Source organism: Pleurodeles waltl, chromosome 11, assembly GCF_031143425.1.
Source record: "Pleurodeles waltl isolate 20211129_DDA chromosome 11, aPleWal1.hap1.20221129, whole genome shotgun sequence".
NCBI classification, from domain to species: Eukaryota; Metazoa; Chordata; class Amphibia; order Caudata; family Salamandridae; genus Pleurodeles; species Pleurodeles waltl.
The window spans coordinates 734,328,955-734,349,789 of NC_090450.1; the positions used below are offsets into that span (position 1 = coordinate 734,328,955).

Consider the following 20,835-nt stretch of genomic DNA (forward strand, 5'->3'; position numbering starts at 1 on the left):
CTGCGTAATGGATGAGAACCACGAATGGGTATTACACGACGACGACGTTCGTTCCATTTTCGCACTATGGGGTACCCCCTCTATAGACCTAATCGCAACCCCAGAAAACAAAAAAATGCCAAAACTTCGCCTCCAGATATTACCATCCAGGGACAATGGGGAATGCCCTGTGGATAAACTGGTCAGGAGCATTTCTTTACGCCTTTCCACCGCTTCCCCTGATACCGGCAGTCCTCCAGAAGCTATCCAATGCCCAGTCCAAAATGATTCTAATTGCTCCAGAATGGCCACGCCAATGGTGGTTTCCAGACCTTCTTCACCGGTCACTCAAGCCACACATCAGACTGCCTCATCGTCCGGACCTGCTCACGAAGTTCAGAGGGCAGATATCTCATCCCAACCTCTCATCATTGAGTTTGGCAGCATGGCTCCTGAGCTAGTGCAATATGGACACTTGAACCTACCTCAGGACTGTATGGAAATCCTAAGAGAGGCAAAGCGCCCTTCCACACGATCGGCTTACGCAAGCAAGTGGAAAAGATTCTGTGTGTGGTGTTTGGACAACAACGTTGACCCGATATCCTGTGGAGAGGAAACTATCCTGCCATACTTGCTAAGTTTGGCAAAATCGGGTTTACAATTGTCATCAATAAAAGTGCACTTGGCGGCTCTAACGGCAAATAGAAAGAGCCCCTCAAACCTCCTTTTTTAGGATCCCAGTTATCAAGGACTTCCTGGAGGGCTTAAAAAAGGTCTTTCCTCCCATTAGGAGGCCATCTCCTCCATGGGAACTGAATGTTGTCCTATCACGTCTGATGCTACCTCAGTTCGAGCCAATACATAAAGCATCACTTCAACATCTCACGTGGAAAACTGTCTTTCTGGTTGCAATCACATCAGCGCGTAGGGTCAGCGAAATCCAGGCCCTTTGCACTCAAGAACCCTACACGGTCTTTCATTCTGCGAAAGTAGTGATGAGGACTCATCCAAAATCTTTACCAAAAGTCGTTTCCGACTTTCATGTGAACCAAACCATTTCATTACCAACTTTCTTTCAAAATCCAACTACCCCTGCCGAGAGAACTCTGCATTCTCTGGATGTAAAGAGGGTTTTTAAATTTTACTTGGACAGGACAAAATGCTTACGTAAATCACAGCAACTCTTTGTTAACTATGGCCCAGTTAGAACAGGGTTGGGCACGTCTAAGCAATCATTATCCAAGTGGATTGTTTCATGTATACTGTTATGTTATCAGTTAGTGAACAAATCTCTTGGTGGCAGGCCAAAAGCCCATTCTACTAGAGGGAAGGCAGCTACTGCGGCCTTAATGAGAAATATCCCTTTGGCAGAGATATGCAAGGCAGCCACTTGGAAATCGGTCCATACCTTTACACAGCATTACTGCCTTGATACAGGCGCTAGGGCAGATGCGCAGGTTGGACAGGCCTTGCTTAAGAATTTATTTGCATGACTTGTTTTCATCCAGTTACGCTCTCCCACAGCGTTTATATTTTGCTTTGCTTTTGCCGCCCTAAGTGCGCCGGGTATGCCCAGACGTGGGTCCCGGGCTCACTGTGCCACTGGATTCAAGCTAGCCTGGCTGATGAGGGGTGAAACCCCGAAACCAGTCCCAGGATGCTTGTTTCCGGTCCAGGGAGAACTTGGCCTGGCAGTTCGGGCTGGACTGTTCCCATGAGGAACAGGGTCAAGACTGATTTGCATATGGCTGGGTTCAAACTGGGGTGGCATGGTGAGCAAAATAATGGATGGATTAAACCCAGATCTGTGACTGGGGGTGAATGTTTGATTGGTTCCGCATTCCGTCCATCCAGTTACGCTCTCCCACAGCGTTTATATTTTGCTTTGATACAGACGCTAGGGCAGATGCGCAGGTTGGACAGGCCTTGCTTAAGAATTTATTTGCATGACTTGTTTTTTGTCAGTATTATTCTGTCTACTCCACCGCGGTTATGGGGATGGGTTTGCTAGTCTATTCAGTGCTTATGACTATACATGGAAATCCCCTACGAGAGAAGGAATGGTTTCTTACCTGTAACTCCAGTTCTCTCGTAGGGGTATTTCCATGATAGTCATAAGCAACCCTCCCTCCTCCCCGGTGGAGTTGACATAGGAAAGGTTGCCATAATAGTATCGATGTTGGTACTCCAACGAATGTTTTGTTCCTTCATGTCAGATTACAAGCCTTCAAAAAGAACTGAGGCAACTGCCTTTTGCTGTGCATGATGGGATACAGGAAGACTTTACTTTCTTAAAGGCACAGCTCTATTTACATTCTGTATAATGGCAGCCTATGGGCTACACTGACCTGCATTGTTGTATTCTCATGAGAGGTGTAAATAAAGTATGAGAATGTATTTTTATTACATTTCTAAAATAAATAGGTATTTGAACGTGAATTTACACTACAGCTGTTTTCTTTTCAACAATTTGGCCTATGTAGCTGTTCACATAGGCTGCACAGTGTTATTCTTAAGTGGTTTTGACAGAACTTTTTTCAAAGGGCTGGTATTTGCACTTAAGAATATACTTCACATCAGTGCTCCGGGGTCCCCGCAGACGCGCAGAACTATTCAGTGCTTATGACTATCATGGAAATACCCCTACGAGAGAACTGAAGTTACAGGTAAGAAACCATTCCATTTTGCAGATGAAGGATTCCCCCAATAGGATTAGGGATGTGCCCCCCTCCCCACAGGGAGGAGGCACAAAGAGGGTGTAGCCACCCTCAGGGCTAGTAGCCATTGGCTACTAACCTCCCAGACCTAAACACACCCCTAAATTGAGTATTTAGGGGCCCCCAGAACCTAGGAAGATAGATTCCTGCAACCTGAAGATGAAGAAGGACTGCTGACCTGAAGCCCTGCAGAGAAGACGGAGACACCAACTGCTTTGGCCCCAGCCCTACCGGCCTGTCTCCCCACTTCGAGAAAAACTGCAATGACGCATCCCACAGGGTCCAGCGACCTCTGAAGCCTCAGAGGACTACCCTTCATCTAAAAGGACCAAGAAGCTCCCGAGAACAGCAGCCCTGTTCAACAAACCTGCAACTTTGCAACAAAGAAGCAACTTTTAAAGACCACACATTTCCCGCCGGAAGTGTGAGACTTTCCACTCTGCACCAGACGCCCCCGGCTCGACCTGCGGAAAACTAACTCTACAGGGAGGACTCCCCGGCGACTGCGAGCCCGTGAGTAGCCAGAGTTGACCCCCCTGACCCCACACAGCAACGCCTGCAGAGGAAATCCAGAGGCTCCCCCTGACCGCAACTGTTTGCTTCAAGGAACCCGACGCCTGGAAACCACACTGCACTCGCAGCCCCCAGGACCTGAAGGAACCGAACTCCAGTGCAGGAGCAACCTCCGGGCGACCCTCTGCCTAGCCCAGGTGGTGGCTACCCCGAGGAGCCCCCTGTGCCTGCCTGCATCGTTGAAGAGACCCCCGGGTCCCTCCATTGAAACCTATACAAAACCCGACGCCTGCTTTGCACACTGCACCTGCCCGCCCCTGTGCCGCTGAGGGTGTGTTTTGTGTGCCTACTTGTGTCCTTCCCCTCCCCCCCCCCCCAAGTGCCCTACAAAACCCCCCTGGTCTGCCCTCCGAAGTCGCGGGTACTAACCTGCTGGCAGACTGGAACCGGGGAACCCCTATTTCCATTGAAGTGTATGTGTTTTGGGCACCACTTTGACCTCTGCACCTGACCGGCCCTGAGCTGCTGGTGTGGTAACTTTGGGGTTGCCTTGAACCCCCAACGGTGGGCTACCTTGGACCCAACTTTGAACCCTGTAAGTGTTTTACTTACCTGTGAACTTAACATTTACTTACCTCCCCCAGGAACTGTTGATTTTTGCACTAAGTGTTCACTTTCAAAATAGCTTATTGCCATTTTTGCCAAAACTGTACATGCTATTGTAATTCAACGTTCCTAAGATACCTGAGTGAAATACCTTTCATTTAAAGTATTGTTTGTAAATCTTGAACCTGTGGTTCTTAAAATAAACTAAGAAAATACATTTTTCTATATAAAAACCTAGAGTGTGTGTTCCTCATTTATTGCCTGTGTGTGTGTACAACTAATGCTTAACACTACCCTCTGATAAGCCTACTGCTCGACCACACTACCACAAAATAGAGCATTAGAATTATCTTTTTTTGCCATTATATTACCTCTAAGGGGAACCCTTGGACTCTGTGCATGCTATTTCTTACTTTGAAATAGTACATACAGAGCCAACTTCCTACACCTTACATTTAAAGTATTAATTGCAAATCTTGAACCTGTGGTTCTTAAAATAAACCAAGAAAAGATATCTTTCAATATAAAAACCTATTGGCCTGGAGTAAGTCTTTGAGTGTGTGTTCCTCATTTATTGCCTGTGTGTGTGCAACAAATGCTTAACACTACGCTCACAAAGCCTACTGCTCAACCACACTACTACAAAATAGAGCATTAGGATTATCTACTTTTGCCACTAATTTACCTCTAAGGGGAACCCTTGGACTCTGTGCACACTATTTCTTACTTTGAAATAGTATATAAAGAGCCAACTTCCTACATTATTGCCACAACTCTGCCACGGGAGAGCACTGTGCCACCAAACTTGGCACACTTGCAGGTCTCATCCGGGCTGTCATTGGTGTGTCGTTGGGTCTGACCGCGACTTCCAGTTGTGGAGATATCGTCCGGTTGGTGAAGTGTCCCTCACCGGTTTGCAGGTTCCTGTGGTTTCTTGAGTGGCGGCTCCATTCAGGAGGGAATTCTCAGGCTATTTGAGAAGCCTGGAGGTCCTCAGGGTCTTTTGAGGTTGGTCCAGTGGTCAGCTCTTCTGCATCAGAGATTGTCGGGACACTGGTGCAGCAAGCAGGGGTCTTGGAGCCTTTTCTGATGCAGCAGGTCCTCAGTTCTCGTCTTAGTGGGTCCTACGGTGCTGTCTTCTTTTCTTCCAGATAAATCTAAAATTTTGGTCTAGGGGAGCCCACTAAATACTAAATTTAGTGGGCGTTTTAGGGGGAACCTGGTAGTGTCCAATGGGACATTACCGTTGGGTCACTACACCCACTATAGTGGCCACTTCCTGTGGAAAGGGTCACTTCCTAAACTCTATTGGATATTCTCCTGCCATGCAACATAGAAGAAAATGAGATGGAGGATCCACTTCGCGTGCAAGCCCCTAGAGGTGGTGCAAGCCCAGTGTCGCCACTCCTCCTACCCTTTGTCTAGTTTCCCACCTTTGCTCCTGCCAAAAGTGGGGTTTGCAAGGGGGAAGCCTTCTGCTGATAGCAGAAGGCCTGGAGGCTCGAGTTTCAGGGGAAGTAACCCTTTGAAGCTCACCGCCAGGGTGTTGAACATTCCTGAGTGAGGAGGTATTAGCTCCTCCACCCAGGAAGGGCATTGTTTTACAAACCAGAGAGCCATGGCTCTCCCCCAGGTTTGTATATTGGCCATCTGGAAGTGGCAGGCTGGATGGAACCACCCAGCAACTATGCCAGTAAGTTCAATGTTTTGCTTCACTACACTGACCAAGATGAAGCACACACACTGAAAAGAATCTCTGGTATGCAACTTTTAGTCTGAGAAATGCATTTATTAAACCACTTGCAAGGCTCGCAAAGAAAGGTCAGTATAACTGAAAGTGCATGTTCAGAAATGTGTGCAGCAATGAAATGAAAACATGTACAATCTTCAATCTATAAAGCAAAAATCATATATATGTACTGATAGAGACTTCTAGTTGCAGATTCCTTACCTTAGAATTTCCCCTAGCGTCACACTGGATCCGGAGATTGTTCTTCGAGCAATACCCTTGTGTGTCGGTAGGTCGACTCCGCAGGCGTCGTAGTCGGCGTGATGATTTCAGGGTAGTACATAGATGCTGCCTCAGTGCAGGGAGGTCAGTTCCTTTCTTTCCGCGCCACGCGCTGATCCGGAGAGACCTACCCTGGTCTCTTTTTCACCAATTTCGACCGTTTTGTCGAGTTTTCTAGTGAGCTTTTGGTGCGTTGAGGATGTCCCCAAACACCAGGTTCAAGCCGTGAGGGGACTGTCATCGCATGATGTCAGTGACTGATCCATATTGGGTTTGTTTGTGGTGTCTCAAGCGCTACCACGACCCAAAGTCATGCTCAGAGTGCCAGGCCATGCACCCGAAGGCTCAAGCTCATGGCGGACCAGCGTTTGACTCCGCTTAGGTTCCAGTCTCGCTTGATAGGAAGGTCTTGAGACTGCTCGTGGAGCCATCTCCACTTGTCTTCCTCCAAATCTTCGGGTAAGAAGTCGTCGTCGAAGCGGTCTCTTCTCACTTCGACTTCGCCCCTTCCCTCGGCTGACGCAGCGCGGCAGGAACGTCAACGCTCAAGGCCTCCATCTTCAGAGCCTGCTTCTGGGTCCGCTCCGGGCTTCCCTGAGAGCTGGAGCAACCCCAGCCCAACTTAAGGAATTCTATGAGGCCATGGGTCTCATTTTTGGGTGTACCGACCCAGATACGGTGCCATTCGGCCCAAGGGGTTTGGTTGAGGTTCCTTTGGGTTCCACGCCGGCAGCTTCGGCTCCAGCCACCTAGGTCCCCTCCGGATCTGCTTGCGGATCCACAACGGCGCGGGATGCACCACTGAGACCTTCTCTGGCGCGGGGTCGACTGTTGACGCTCCCGACGTCGGTAGTGCCCACTATCAACATCGACCCGATCCTTATCCCCGACAACTCGGCTGATGCTGCCTTTGTCTTCGATGGGGCCTATTCCCCTAGATCGGATTTGGACACTTTTTCATAAGGGTACGAATTCGGGGAAGGATTTGAGGGGCCCCTGGACCCTTATGAATACCAGGATGACCCATCTTTGGACTGGGCACAGGAATTGGGCGATGCCAGTGGACTGGGCACTTCTCCAGACGCTGGCATGCTGTCTCCTCCAACAGTTGCTACTGCGGAGGGAGCGACTTATGGTATGGTGGGCAGTATGGCAGCCAAGGTCCTTGGCCCCGAGCTACCTACTGTAGAGGTCAGGTCCAACCTCCTGACGGAGGTGCTTCAGCCAGGGGCTTCCACATCTGAGCCACTTTTACCTTTCAATGAAGCCCTCACCAATTTAAGGGCATTGTTTTACAAACCAGAGAGCCTCACCAAGGTACTTGGTCCAAACCCAACACACAGGGGCTCCTGTGAATAGGACTATCGCATGCCGCCATCGGCCCGCTCCGAAATTCCTGTCCCAACACCCCACACCTGAGTCTTGTCATCCATCATTCCTCTTCTTCAGGCGCATTCCCTTCCGCATGTCAGGATAGGGAACAATTTGGGAAGAAGTTGTTTTCCTCCAGTCTTGCGCTGCTGTCCGTGAACACCGCATGCCTTTTGGGCCGCTATAACCAGCTTCTGTGGGATACAGTTGCCGAGTGCTGCCGCAGATACTGGAGGAAGCCTGTGCTATTGTCTTCCAAGCTGTCAACGATGGGAGAGATGTGGCAACGTTCACAATCCGATGTGGGCTGGACACGACCGACTATCTGGGCAGATCGGCTGCTATGACAGTGGCCTTGAGACATATCCGATGTGGACATGGGACAGGGTACCAGAGGTCTGCCCAGTCCACCTCAGCCCCCGCTGCAGCCTCCAAACCCTCCTAGCCCGTCCCCTCACTGCCATCCAGTTGGCGGCAGAATTTGCCATCACCTACCCCACTGGGAATCCATCACTACGGACAGGTGGGTTTTGCAGATCGTTCGAAAGGGCTACTCCCTCCCTTTCGGATCTGCCTCACCAGCCATGCCTCCATCACTCAGCTAACTCCTGGAGGATCATTTGGCACTTCTCCGCCAGGAAGCCGCAGCTCTCTTGGCCAAGGGAGCTATAGAGAAGGTCCCTGTGCCAGAAGCAGGTCGTGGTTGTTATTCCCACTAGTTTCTGGTGCCGGAAAAAGGACAAGGGCTTACATCCTATCCTAGACCTTCGGGACCTCAACACTTCCTCAAGAAGGAGAAATTCAAAATGCACACCCTGTCTCAGGTTCTGTCTGCCTTGGACCCAGGAGACTGGATGGTAGCGTTGGACTTGCAGAACGCTTATTTCCACATCCCCATCCTGCCTGCCTTTAGAGATTACCTACGACTCGTGGTAGGTCATAAGCACTATCAGTTTACCATGCTCCCCTTTGGCCTTACCAGCGCCCCTCAGGTGTTAACGAAAGTGATGGCGTGGTTGCAGCTCATCTGCGCAGGTTAGGGGTCTCAGTGTTCCCCTACATTGATGACTGGCTGTTGAAGGCTATGATTCAGATCTTTCAGCCTCTGTCTTGGGTTTCAGTGAGACTGACTCTGAGGCGGATGGGCCTCATGGCCTCCTGCATCCTGCTAGAGACACATGCCAGGTGGCATATCCGGGCTCTGCAGTGGGACTTGAAGTTCCAGTAGGCGCTGCATCAGGGGAATCTCTCCGACATGGTCCAGATCTCGGAGTGGACTGCGAAAGACCTGCAGTGGTGGCTTTCGAATTCACATTGGCAGATCCTTCTCCCTTCCCCAGCCAGATACATCTATAGTGACAGATGCGTCACTTCTGGTTTGGGGCAGCCACATGGGAGAGGCGGAGATTTGAGGCCTCTGGGCTCCATATCTATCTTCTATAGCTCCGGGTGATCAGGCATGTGTTGAAAGCATTTCTTCCCTCTCTCAAAGGGAAAGTAGTGCAGGTGTTCACGGACAATGCTACCGCCATGTGGTACTGCAACAATCAGGGCGGAGTAGGGTCCTGGACCCTTTGTCAAGAGGCACTACGTCTCCGGACATGGCTGGAACATCAGGGCATTAACCTGGTGGTTCAACATCTGGTGGGTTCTCTCAATGCCAGAGCGGACAAACTCAGCCGTCGATGCACAGCTGATCATGAATGGAGTCTCCATCCGGAGGTGGCGCAAGGTCTTTTTCAGCAGTGGGGAGAGCCTTGGTTAGATCAGTTCGCCTCTGCAAGGAATGCGCAATGTCAGCTGTTTGCGCTTTGGAGTTTCCAAGGCGGCACTCGCTCTGAGACACTTTTAGTCTCAAGTGGAACTCCAGACTCCTTTCCGCCTTGCCGCCTATACCACTTCTGCCCAGAGTTCTCAAGAAGATCAGGAATGACCAGGCCAAAGTCATCTTGGTGGCTTCGGACTGGGCACGTAGAGTATGGTATCCAGAGCTATTGAGTATGACCATGGATCGTCCACTCAGACTGCCTCGTCAGGTGGATCTTCTGTTGCGGCAGCAGGAGTCGGTTCTCCACCCGGACCTTTCCAATCCCCACCTTCATGCGTGGAGATTGAACGGCGACAGTTGACGACTTTTGATATTCCACCCCAAGTCTGTGATGTTATCTTGGCAGCCAGGCGTCCTCCACCAAAACGGTATACGCCTGTCGTTGACATAAATTTGTGGCATGGTGCACCAACAAATCTGTTGATCCCCTCTCTCCCTCTGAGGTTCTTTTGTTCATTCTTTCTTTGGCCCAGCAGGGCTCTGCGTTGGGCACCCTTAAAGGGTGTTTATCTGCCATTTCGTAGGTTACCTGATCAGCCCTCACTCTTTAAATCCCCTATTGTGAGTAGATTCCTAAAAGTTCTCACCCATTTATTTCCTCCCGCTCCATTTATCATGCCTCAGTGGGACCTCAATCTTGGCCTTACTTATTTAATGTGTACTTCCTTTGAGCTGATGCACAATTGTCTCTTACGGCTCCTCACCTTCAAAACTGTCTTTCTTGTTGCCATCACCTCTGCTCACAGCGTGAGTGAGCTTCAGGTCCTTTTGTCCATGCCGCCATACTTGTCTGTGCACCCTGAGAAAGTGGTGTTGCGCACTAAGGCTTCCTTCCTTCGGAAGGAGGTTACGCCTTTTCGTGTAGGCCAGTCCATCACCCTGCCTACTTTCTATGCACCCCCACATCCTTCCCATGAGGAGGAGAGACTCCACTGTCTAGACCCAAAAAGAGTGTTGGTGTTCTACCTTAATGGTACTAAAGATTTCCGGGTGGATGATCAACTCTTTGTCGGGTATGTGGGTGCGAACAAAGGGAAGGCGGTGCACAAACGTACCATCTCTCGATGGGTACTTCTTTGCATCAAGATGTGCTACGCTTTGGCAAAGAAGCAACCCCATCTGATCGAGACATATTCTAGTTGCAGATTCCTCCCCCCTTGCGAACTGATTTCTAGGGACAGGAATTTCCCTCCCCCCCCCCCCCCCCCCCTTCAGTTCCTTCGCTCTGGCGCACCAATCTCAGTGTTCTTTGTGGCTCTGCACCTTGGTGTGGAAAGTCGTTATAAGAAACTGACGTCACTGTGCTGAGGTGGCATCTATGTACTACTCCTGACGTCATCAAGGCAACTACGATGCCAACAACGCCCACGGAGTAGACCAATGCCACCTACTGATGCGCAAAGGTATTGCTCGATGAAAAATCTCCAGATCTAGTCTGACGCCTGGGGGAAATTCTAAGGTAAGGAATCTGCAACTAGAATATGTCTCTACCAGATATGTCGTTAACTTAGGTAAGTAACTTTTATTTTATGCACAATGCAAAGTAGACAAAAAGAATTAAAAACTCATCACCATGGGGCACAGTTGAATCTGCCACATCTTTCTCCCGCCAACAACTGGTCGTTGACTCCAAGATCGACTGTGAAGAGAAAGAGATCTACCCTCACAGGAGAGATGACAGGCATCAGCGTCCCGATCCTGCCAGAGGTCTGCACTTCACTTCATGGTCAAACTGTTCTCGGTCTTTACATCCCTTAAACAAGCCAGAGAAAAGATTTCTAGAAAACCCCTCCCAGTCCGTAAATTGTTGTTAAAAAATGCTGGCTGCTTCAGGTCAGTCTTCCAAGGAACATGTTGGAACTGGCGAGGATCGCAAGGTGCTGTCTCAAAACCAAACCGTTCCCTACCATACCATAAACATCATCCTAGTACATTCTTATATTCCTGCTTCTCCCATGTTATGCCTTAGCCCTTGATGAGAAAGAACACACAGACAAGTAGAGAAAAACATGAGCAAAAAGCACATTGCATAACACGGGCACGGAAAAATACTTGCAGCCTCTGCACTAACGTCTGCACCTCTAATGTGGCAGTGGCAAACGCTAAAATAAAGTCAGTAGGCAAAATGAAAAAGACACAGGATGTTCGTTCATATGTTTAGTGTTTACACTTAAAAACAGATGTTCACATGTACGGGTGTAAAAATGGACTTTGATTGCTTCTCTCCGAAAACACTGGGGCCCTGCTACCTTCTGTCCTTATGGTAACCCACACCCTTTCTTGAAGTTCCAGCATGTTTCTAATGTGTTTGTTAAGTAGGTGTCAAAATGTAAGTAGGCTACCATTTTATCGCTCAACCCCAGGTACTAACACCACAGAAAAATGATGCACGTGCCACGCTCTAATCTGGAGATCAAAGGGTTACTGTTGGACCTGGCTTTTTGACAGGGTCATCCCCAAACTTTTTGCCTCCTTCCTCCTATTTTTTCTGACCTGTTGTTGTTGGCTTTTGAACTCTGGGCACTTTACCACTGCTAACCAGTGCTAAAGTGCATATGCTCTCTTTGTAAATTGTACTGTTGATTGGTTTATCCATGATTGACTATTTAATTTACTTGTGAGACCCTAGTAGAGTGCACTATATGTGCCTAGGGCCTGTAGATTAAATGCTACTAGTGGGCCTGCGGCACTGGTTGTGCCACCCACTTAAGAAGCCCCTTCATCTTGTCTCAGGCCTGCCATTGCAAGGCCTGTGTGTGCAGTTTCACTGCCACTTCGACTTGACATTTATAAGTACTTGCCAAGCCTAAAACCCCCCTTTTTCTACATATAAGTCACCCCTAATGTGTGCCCTAGGTAACCCCTAGAGCAGGGTGCTGTGTGGGTAAAAGGCAGGACATGTACCTGTGTAGTTTATATGTCATGGTAGTGTAAAACTCCTAAGTTCGTTTTTACACTACTGTGAGGCCTGCTCCCTTCATAGGCTAACATTGGGGCTGCCCTCATACATTGTTGAAGTGGCAGCTGCTGATCTGAAAGGAGCAGGAAGGTCATATTTAGTATGGCCAGAATGGTAATACACAATCCTGCTGACTGGCGAAGTCGGATTTAATATTACTATTCTAGAAATGCCACTTTTAGAAAGTGAGCATTTCTTTGCACTTAAATCTTTCTGTGCCTTCCAATCCACATCTGGCTAGGTTTAGTTGACAGCTCCTTGTGCATTCACTCAGACACACCCCAAACACAGGGTACTCAGCCTCACTTGCATACATCTGCATTTTGAATGGGTCTTCCTGGGCTGGGAGGGTAGAAGGCCTGCCCTCACACAAAGGACTGCCACACCCCCTACTGGGACCCTGGCAGACAGGATTGAACTGAAAGGGGACCTGGTGCACTTCTTAGCCACTCTTTGAAGTCACCCCCACTTCAAAGGCACAATTTAGTATAAAACAGGGCCTCTGCCCTACCACCTTAGACACTTGCTGGAGAAGAAACCTGAACCAGAACCTGCATCCTGCCAAGAAGAACTGCCTGGCGTTCTAAAGGACTCACCTGACTGCTTTCTACAAAGGACTGCTGCCTTGCTGTTGGCCTGCTGCCTTGCTGAACTCTTGTCTGGCTGCAAAAGTGCTCTCCAAGGGCTTGGATAGAGCTTGCCTCCTGTTCCCTGAAGTCTCAGGACCAAAAAGACTTCTCTTTTTCAACTGGACGCTGTGTGCGTCGAGAAAGTTGGTGCACAGCTTGCTCCGCGGTGAAAAATTCACCACACGCCGATCCGGAAAGACGCCGCTCGACGCGACGCCTGCAGTGCGACCGGAACTTTGACGCACGGCCTCGCATGGACAACGCCACCGGACTTCCAGAGAGGAAATCAACGCGACGCCTGCCGTGAGGAAGAAAATTCCACGCATAGCCTCCCGGAATGACGCGCAGCCAGATAACAAGCCGAGGAATCCACGCACAGACCCTGGGACATCTGGTAATCCCGCGATCCATAGAAGGAGACGGTCCGCGTGCCGGAAAACGACGCACGTCTTCACCGAGTGAAAAATAACGAGGCAAGTCCGTGTGTGAAGGGGCGAAACCGACGCACACACCATTTTTCCTCCCGTAGAACGACGCACGTCTCCCCGCGTGAAAAATAACGACGCAAGTCCGTGTGTGAAGGGGCGTAACCGACGCACATACCATTTTTCCACCCATCTCCTCTTCTGCGGCCCTCTGCGGAGATTTTCCACTCCAAACCATGTACTTTGTGCATGAAAGAGACTTTGTTTACTTTTTAAAGACTTAAGACACTTCATATCACTTTTTAGTGATATCTCTACAAATTCATATTGCATCTTTGATCGTTTTGACCTGCAAATACCCAGATAAATATTATATATTTTTCTAAACACTGCGTGGTGTATTTTTGTGGTGTTATATTGTGTTATTGTATGATTTATTGCACAAACGCTTTAAACATTGCCTTCTAAGATAAGCCTGACTGCTCGTGCCAAGCTACCAGAGGGTGGCCACAGTATAATTTGGATTGTGTGTGACTTACCCTGACTAGAGTGAGGGTTCTTGCTTGGACAGAGGGTAACCTGACTGCCAACCAAAAACCCCATTTCTAACAGTTACCCATTGCAGGGACTAATACAACAAGGTGATGGCAGGATTCCCAGTCCCAAGAATCAACATCCTGGGAGCATGACCAGTTCTGAGAATAGAATGAGAGGAGGCACCCATACCTTTGAAGCAGTGCCATGGAATTCCCCAGATATTAAAAACATGCATATACCCTGTTACACGCCTTAACAACAACTGGGGAGGGACAGCATTCTGTGATAGGTCCTAAGCCACAGGACAATTTTACTTCTCTCACACACAGGAGGAAGATGGGATTCTTAACCAAATTAACAAAACCGTTATTAAGTTTGAAAAAAAAAAAGAATGTATACTTAGAGTTACAAGTTGTAGGAAGTTGGCTCTGTATATACTATCTCAAAGTGAGAGATAGTGTGCACAGAGTCCAAGGGTTCCCCTTAGAGGTGGATAGTGGCAAAATTAGATAATACTAGTGCTCTATTTTGTGGTAGTGTGGTCGAGCAGTAGGCTTATCAGAGGGTAGTGTTAAGCATGTGTTGCACACACACACAGGCCATAAATGAGGAACACACACTCAAAGACTTAACTCCAGGCCAATAGGTTTTTATATAGAAAAATACCTTTTCTTAATTTATTTGTAGAACCACAAGATTCAAATTTGAGTTAAGTATATAAAATGCAAGGTACTTCACACAGGTAAGTATAGAACTTTGTTTTAAAACAGTAGTACACAGTTTTGGTTAAAATGGGAAATAGCTATTTTAAAAGTGGACACAGTGCAAAAACCAACAGTTCCTGGGGGAGGTAAGTAAACGTTAGTTTCTCAGGTAAGTAAAGCACTTACACAGTCAGTCTCCTGGACATTGGCAGCCCACCGTTGGGGGTTCAAGGCAACCCCAAAGCCACTGCACCAGCAACAAAGGGCTGGTCACATGCAGAGGTCAAAGGAAGGCCCAAAACACGTAGGTGCCTATGGAGAACAGGGGTGTTCCGGTTCCAGTCTGCTAGCAGCTAAGTGCCTGCTTCATCGGGGAGCAGACAGGGGGAGGGGGGAAGAGGGGGGGGTTTGTAGAGCACTGGGGGAAGGACACACACAAGCACACAAAACACAACTTCAGCGGCACAGGGGCGGCTGGGTGCAGTGTGCAAAGTAGGTGTCTGGTTTTGCATTGAAATCAATGGAGGGACCCAGGGGTCACTTAGGTGATGCAGGCAGGGCACAGGGGGGCTTCTCGGGGCAGCCACCTACTGGGCTAGGATGAGGGCCGCCTGCTGGTCACTCCTGCACACGTAGGTGGTTCCTTTCAGTCCTGGGGGCTGCGGGTGCAGTGCTTGGTCCAGGCATCGGGTTCCTTTGTTACCAGGCAGTCAGCGGGAGCCTCTGGATCCTCTCTGCAGGCATCGCTGTGGGGGGTGTAGGGAGGTCAACTCGGGGTGTCCACATCGTTGGAGTCGCCTGAGAGTCCTCTCTGCAGTGTTGGTTTCTCCAAAGGCGAGCCGGGGGCGTCAGGTGCAGAGTGTGAAGACTTGCGCTTCTGGTGGGAAGTGAAAGTCTCTTTAAAGTTGCTGTTTTGTTGCTGTTTCTGGACAGAGCCGCTGTCCTCGGGAGGTTCTTGCTCCTTTAGCTGCAGGTCAGTCCTCCGAGTCCTCAGAGGTCCCTGGTCCTGCTGGATGCGTTGCTGTGCAGGTTCTTTGAGTCTGGAGACAGGCCGGTAGGGCTGGGGCCAATTCAGTTGGCGTCTCTGTCGTCTCTGCAGGGCTTTCAGGTCAGCGGCCCTTCTTTCTTCAGGTTGCAGGAATCTTATTTCCTGGGTTCAGGGTCACCCTAAATACTAAATTTAGGGGTGTGTTTAGGTCTGAGGGGCAGTAGCCAATGGCTACTGGCCTGGAGGGTGGCTATACCCTCTTTGTGCCTCCTCCCTGAGGGGAGGGGGGCACATCCTTATTCTTATTGGGGAAATCCTCCAAAACCAAGATGGAGGATTTTTTAAGGCAGGGGTCACCTCAGCTCAGGACACCTAAGGTGCTGTCCTGACTGGTGGGTGACTCCTCCTTGTTTTTCTCATTTTCTCCTCCAAACTTGCTCCCAAAAGTGGGGGCTGTGTCCGGGGGGCAGGCATATCCACTAGTTGGGATGCCCTGGGGCGCTGTAACAACAGGCATGAGCCTTTGAGGCTCACCACCAGGAATTACAGTTCCTGCAGGAAGAGGTGAGAAGCACCTCCAACCAGTGCAGGCTTTGTTCCTGGCCACAGAGTGACAAAGGCATTCACCCCATGTGGCCAGAAACTCATCTGGTTGACGCAGGCTGGCAGGAACTGGTCTGCCTAACACTAGGAATTGGACTGGTGTACAGGGGGCATCTCCCGCATGCCCTCTGTGTGTATTTTTCAATAAATCCCTCACTGGCATCAGTGTGCATTTATTGTGCTTAGAAGTTTGATACCAAACTTCCCAGATTTTAGTGTAGCCATTATGGAATTGTGGAGTTCGTAATTGACAAGACTCCCCGACCATATACGCTTTATGGCTGCCCTGCAGTTACAATGTCTAAGGTTTGGCTTAGACACTGTAGGGGCATAGTGCTCATGTAACTATGCCCTCACCTGTGGTATAGTGCACCCTGTCTTAGGGCTGTAAGTCCTGCTAGAGGGGTGACTTACCTATGCCACAGGCAGTGGGTTGAGGGCATGGCACCCTGAGGGGAGTGCCATGTCAACTTAGTCAATTTCTCCCCACCAGCACACACAAGCTGTGAGTCAGTGAGGGGTCCCCCAGGCTGGCATAATACATGCGGCATCCCTTACAGACCTTCCCTGGCCACAAGGCCCTTGGTGTCAGGGGTACCAGTTACAAGGGACTTATCTGTGTGCCAGGGCTGTGCCAATTGTGGGAACAATGCACAGTTTAGGGAAAGAACACTGGTGCTGGGGCCTGGTTAGCAGGGCTCCAGCACACTTTCAATCATAACTGGCATCAACAAAAGGCAAGAAGTTAGGGGGTAACCATGCCAAGGGAGGCATTTCCGTACACAAGTTAAACGCACTATGGCTCCAAATCCATCTATTGAGATTGGTGCATTTTTTTTAGGTGAAAGATTTGCACTTATAAGCACATTGGTCAGCAATACTAGACAAAAACAATTATGATTTAAAAACTGTTTTACTTGGGGTGAAGGGGTGCCAACCCCCTGCATCTCACTAACAGTTAATAAACCAGTTTAAGATTTGTCAGGTGCTAGTGGCCTGGTAGCCAGGCAAAAACGAGGTAACTCGAAGTCAACGCAGGTCAACGTGAAAGAGACAGCAAAAGGGGAAAGAGACAGAGAGTAATAGATAGAGCCCAACAGCGGCGAATTGTGCATAAAAAGAAATAAGAGAAATAAATTGCTCCAAAAGGAATATCAGTAATGAACCAGACGTGCACTCACCCCTCCCCCCCGCAGTCCCCATGAGAGCTGGATGCCGTGGAGAGAGGATAAGGCAATTAAGGGGCTGAAGTGCAAGACTGGCTAGTGCAGGTGTTTTTGCCCCCAGGGTCAGTGTCTCATTTCTCACTCCATCCCACAGCAAAAAAGACACAACGGTTGTTTTAAAGCGCCAATTTAATGCCCTGTGCTGATGGCACCTGGGCATCTTCCTAAAGTTACACCTGCGAAAAAATTCAGGTTTCTTCAAGTGAAAAGTTTCCAGCTTCTTGCTCAGTTCTTGTATTCCTTGGCAACTCATTTAACGGAGTTATGTTTGATCAGGCGTGCAGCTGAAATACTCTAAACAGAGGGACAGCCAGGCTGTCAAATGCCTCAACTGTTGGATCTGTGTTGCCTGAATAATAGCCCTGCCGTCCGAGATGTGCACTTTTCATTTTGGCAACCGCTGATGCAGAGCTCTGCTATCTTAGGGCGAAACCTGTACATTTTGTACCAGAAAAGCAAATGTATGTAGTATTCGCCTGACAAGGCAATGGCCTAACTGTCTGAAGTCATGGCATATTTGGGGATTACATGAGTTCTATAGAATCAGAGTATGCCCCACTGGTGCAATCAGTTGGAAACTTCTGCTGAGGAAGGTATACTCCTGGTTGTTCTCTGTTACCGTAAAACGGTTTCAAAATTCAAAGGAGAGGTGTATGCCCACAACAGTACTATTTGATACAAAACTATCCCTGCCCACCCTTTTAAAAATTCTACCTCTATCAAGTGAACCATCTGCCACTAAATGACTGACCAATGTTACCGGCCTGTGCTATTTGCAGTTCTCTTTGCTCCCGAGCACCACCAGCCCAACCCAAATGAGCTACAGGGTTTGCATGTGTTTGTGCTGCGGCACTAGGGGAACTGGCACGGTGTGGCAGCCCTTATATTTCGATGCAAATACACAAAGAGCAGCAATATTCACCTTATCCCATGGCAGACGGTAGGCCTGAAGCTGGCGCTTGAGAGAGAGAGTTGTGCCTCTGCTTTGGCAAATACTTCGCTTATTTATGACGCACCATTTGATTTTCTTGTGCTAACTGCAAGCTGCTAAAGGTGGGGGCGCGCACCTGGAGACTAACTTTAGAAAGGGCAATGTCGCGCCTATAAAATCAATCTGTTGTTTACTGTTTTCATACAAGTCAAACGTGATACTAATCCCGTTTAAAACAATTAATGCATCGAAAGAGACAATTTTACAATTTTGCCTGAGCCTCCGACAGTCTGTAAGAGTCGCACACACAAATACCTTTTTGCTGCATCTAAAGCGTTGTCCCCTCCTTCAAGAAAGGCCCTCATGTTCCGAGGCAGAGATGAATCAAAGGCGTTCAAGTCCACAACGTTCCCTCCATCCGACTCTTCCACACCAATCCTGCGCCCATCAGAGCCTGGGCTGGTGAACTGGACGAGTCTCATGCTGGCACCGGATAGCTGGCAGAATCTTCTCCTGGGAAAACATGCAATAAGACCATGGAATGTCCGTGACCGGCTTAACCAGTTTTGGAGCAGCAACCACATCAGATCTGTAAAAAGATTGAAATTTATCGGCGGCGATTTGGAAGGGAAGGGTGCACACGAGCAGAAAGGGCACCATTTGCGGATCACCTGATAGGGTACCGATGGGTATCCCGAAATAGCAATAATCAAGTGCTAAGTACTAGGCACAGTTAGAATTAAATGGAAACTGCCCAAGGCTGTAGCTGCCGCACTGGGCTAATTCTGTGTGGAGGAAAGCTAAGAAGCATTTGGGATATATTTAGATTTCATGACATCTAAAGTAGGTTTAGGGTAATAATTTGTTTTAACCTTTGTGTGAGTAAGAAAAACGAGGTTTGCCATTAAAAACGCATTTTCAGCTTTCTTTAGTCATCTCTTTATAATTTCCCCTCCAACTGATCGTAGGGAATATTGGTATTTTTTCATTCATTTTATTTCTTGCAGCTGTAAAAAAGTTGACACTTTCATGTAGCTTTATCATGAAAGATGTCACCGGAGACAGGGTCCTCATATATTGAGTAACCCGGATCCCCCGTGTATGTGGATACCAGCCATGAATGTATTTTTAGTGGATCCAGGTAACTTGAGTTCAGACTAGTGAAGCCGGCCAATTTCAGAAGCAACTGAAGCGGAAATGTTAGATTAGAATTTGTGAAATTAGGTTGTATGTATCAGACTCTCAGCCTTAGAAACCCAACACAACCACGTTTACGCATCCTAGGAATTCTGCTGTGGGGGTGGACAATTTCCTTAGCTCAGATTAGCCAGCTGAGCCATCGTGCAAAACATGACATCTTTCAGATTTTTTTCCCCCTCCAGAATAAGATGTTTTCGTTCCGTCTTACCCTCCCCTACTTCTCAGGAATACAGAAATACCAGGGTTGTGTGATGCTCAGATTACGACGCCAGACAGAGCGAAGATTAACGATTTCAGAAATTACTGTATCCAGAATGTCAGTTGGAAGTATCTGTGATTTGCTAGTACATCTCAATACCTGACCTCTAGAAAAGCATATCACAATAATATATGTTAACATCTGAATACCCTAAAGTTCTGTTTGCTGGTGGAAAGCCTATCTAACCCCGGTGGGTACATGAAAGACCATGAAAAATATGGAAGTCTTGTGTTTTCATACTTAGAATTTCTATAAAGTGGGTGTTTCTGTTTGGCTTCCCTCATACATGAAAAGGTAAATTGGACAGTAGGGAGCTTGTTTTCATTTTCCGGTGTCTCTTCCATAGTGAGATACCCCAAAACACAGCTGTACACAACGGTCCTGGTGTTTTACTCCACATAACCAAAGCCTCCAACAAAGTTTTTGTGGGAAATTTGTAAGCATGGCATTCTTAATTTATTTATTTTTAGTATTTAGAGAGTACAGACCTAACCACATGGGCAATAGTTAACTTATGACATTACTGCAGTACATAAGACTTACTGGGCACTCAATGGTGACCAGTGCAACTATGTTTTTACTTTGTAACAGCAACTACAAATTTTCAGTGTGACTACGATTCAGCACCTTGCGAAAACTCATTGGCCAACATGCCTGAGTGAAACTTGTATCAGCTGGACATAAATTTATTATTAGGGAAGAATTAATAATCAAAATGGATCACTTGTAATGGCTTTATAATTTGTGATGGCGTGTCTGGATTCCTATTAGCTAACAAACAAACATACTGTCTTAACATTTGTAGGAAGAAGCCCTCTGTTTCTTTGGAGAAAAAATACTGAGCTGTGTGAAAACTGCAAACCATATATTTTCTGATTGACCACATCTTAGGAATCCTTTAGTGTGCGTTGCACATGTTTGACTGGCCAGGAACCAACGCTGAATGTGTTGATTGTGGTCTAGAATACCTACAGATCAAGGTTTTTGTTTGGCTTCCATCTTGCAAGACGGCCTTAACTGGCGGGTGACCCCATATATTGATTCGCTTAGGTCTCAAGTGTGTAGGCACTTCAGATGTGTAGGTCTTTATGTAGTATGTGTTTTGCACAAGGGCTTCTATGTTGCTTCGGGTACAATGCAAGCCTGTACACTTTTTCTGGAATCTTAATCACAAAATTAGGATCTTAATGTATCTTATCGTTCACGTTGTCATCTCTTTGAACCATCACATGCACACATTACTCAGTCTTCCACCTTTTTCCTCAACTCTTTTTTTCACCACTGTCTTCCTCGGTTCCCTCCACTTTTTATCTTGTGCCTTGTTCCACATACCAGTCTGTCTTCTGCCA

At 48.1% G+C, this 20,835-nt stretch overlaps 1 protein-coding gene across 6 annotated transcripts in view; it reads right to left on the bottom strand.

Moving 5' to 3' along the window:
* The window catches only part of LOC138266072 (oxaloacetate tautomerase fahd2, mitochondrial), a 184,648-nt gene that overhangs the window by 148,099 nt on the left and 15,714 nt on the right, over positions 1-20,835 (bottom strand). For 3 of the 6 annotated variants that reach the window (XM_069214426.1, XM_069214423.1, XM_069214427.1), the window contains exon 2: positions 18,343-18,616. In XM_069214426.1, the coding sequence (XP_069070527.1) occupies positions 18,343-18,611 (269 nt within the window). In that variant the 5' untranslated portion in view covers positions 18,612-18,616. The remainder of the gene's footprint in view (positions 1-18,342; positions 18,617-20,835) is intronic. The other 3 variants (XM_069214425.1, XM_069214424.1, XM_069214428.1) reach the window with 1 other exon arrangement.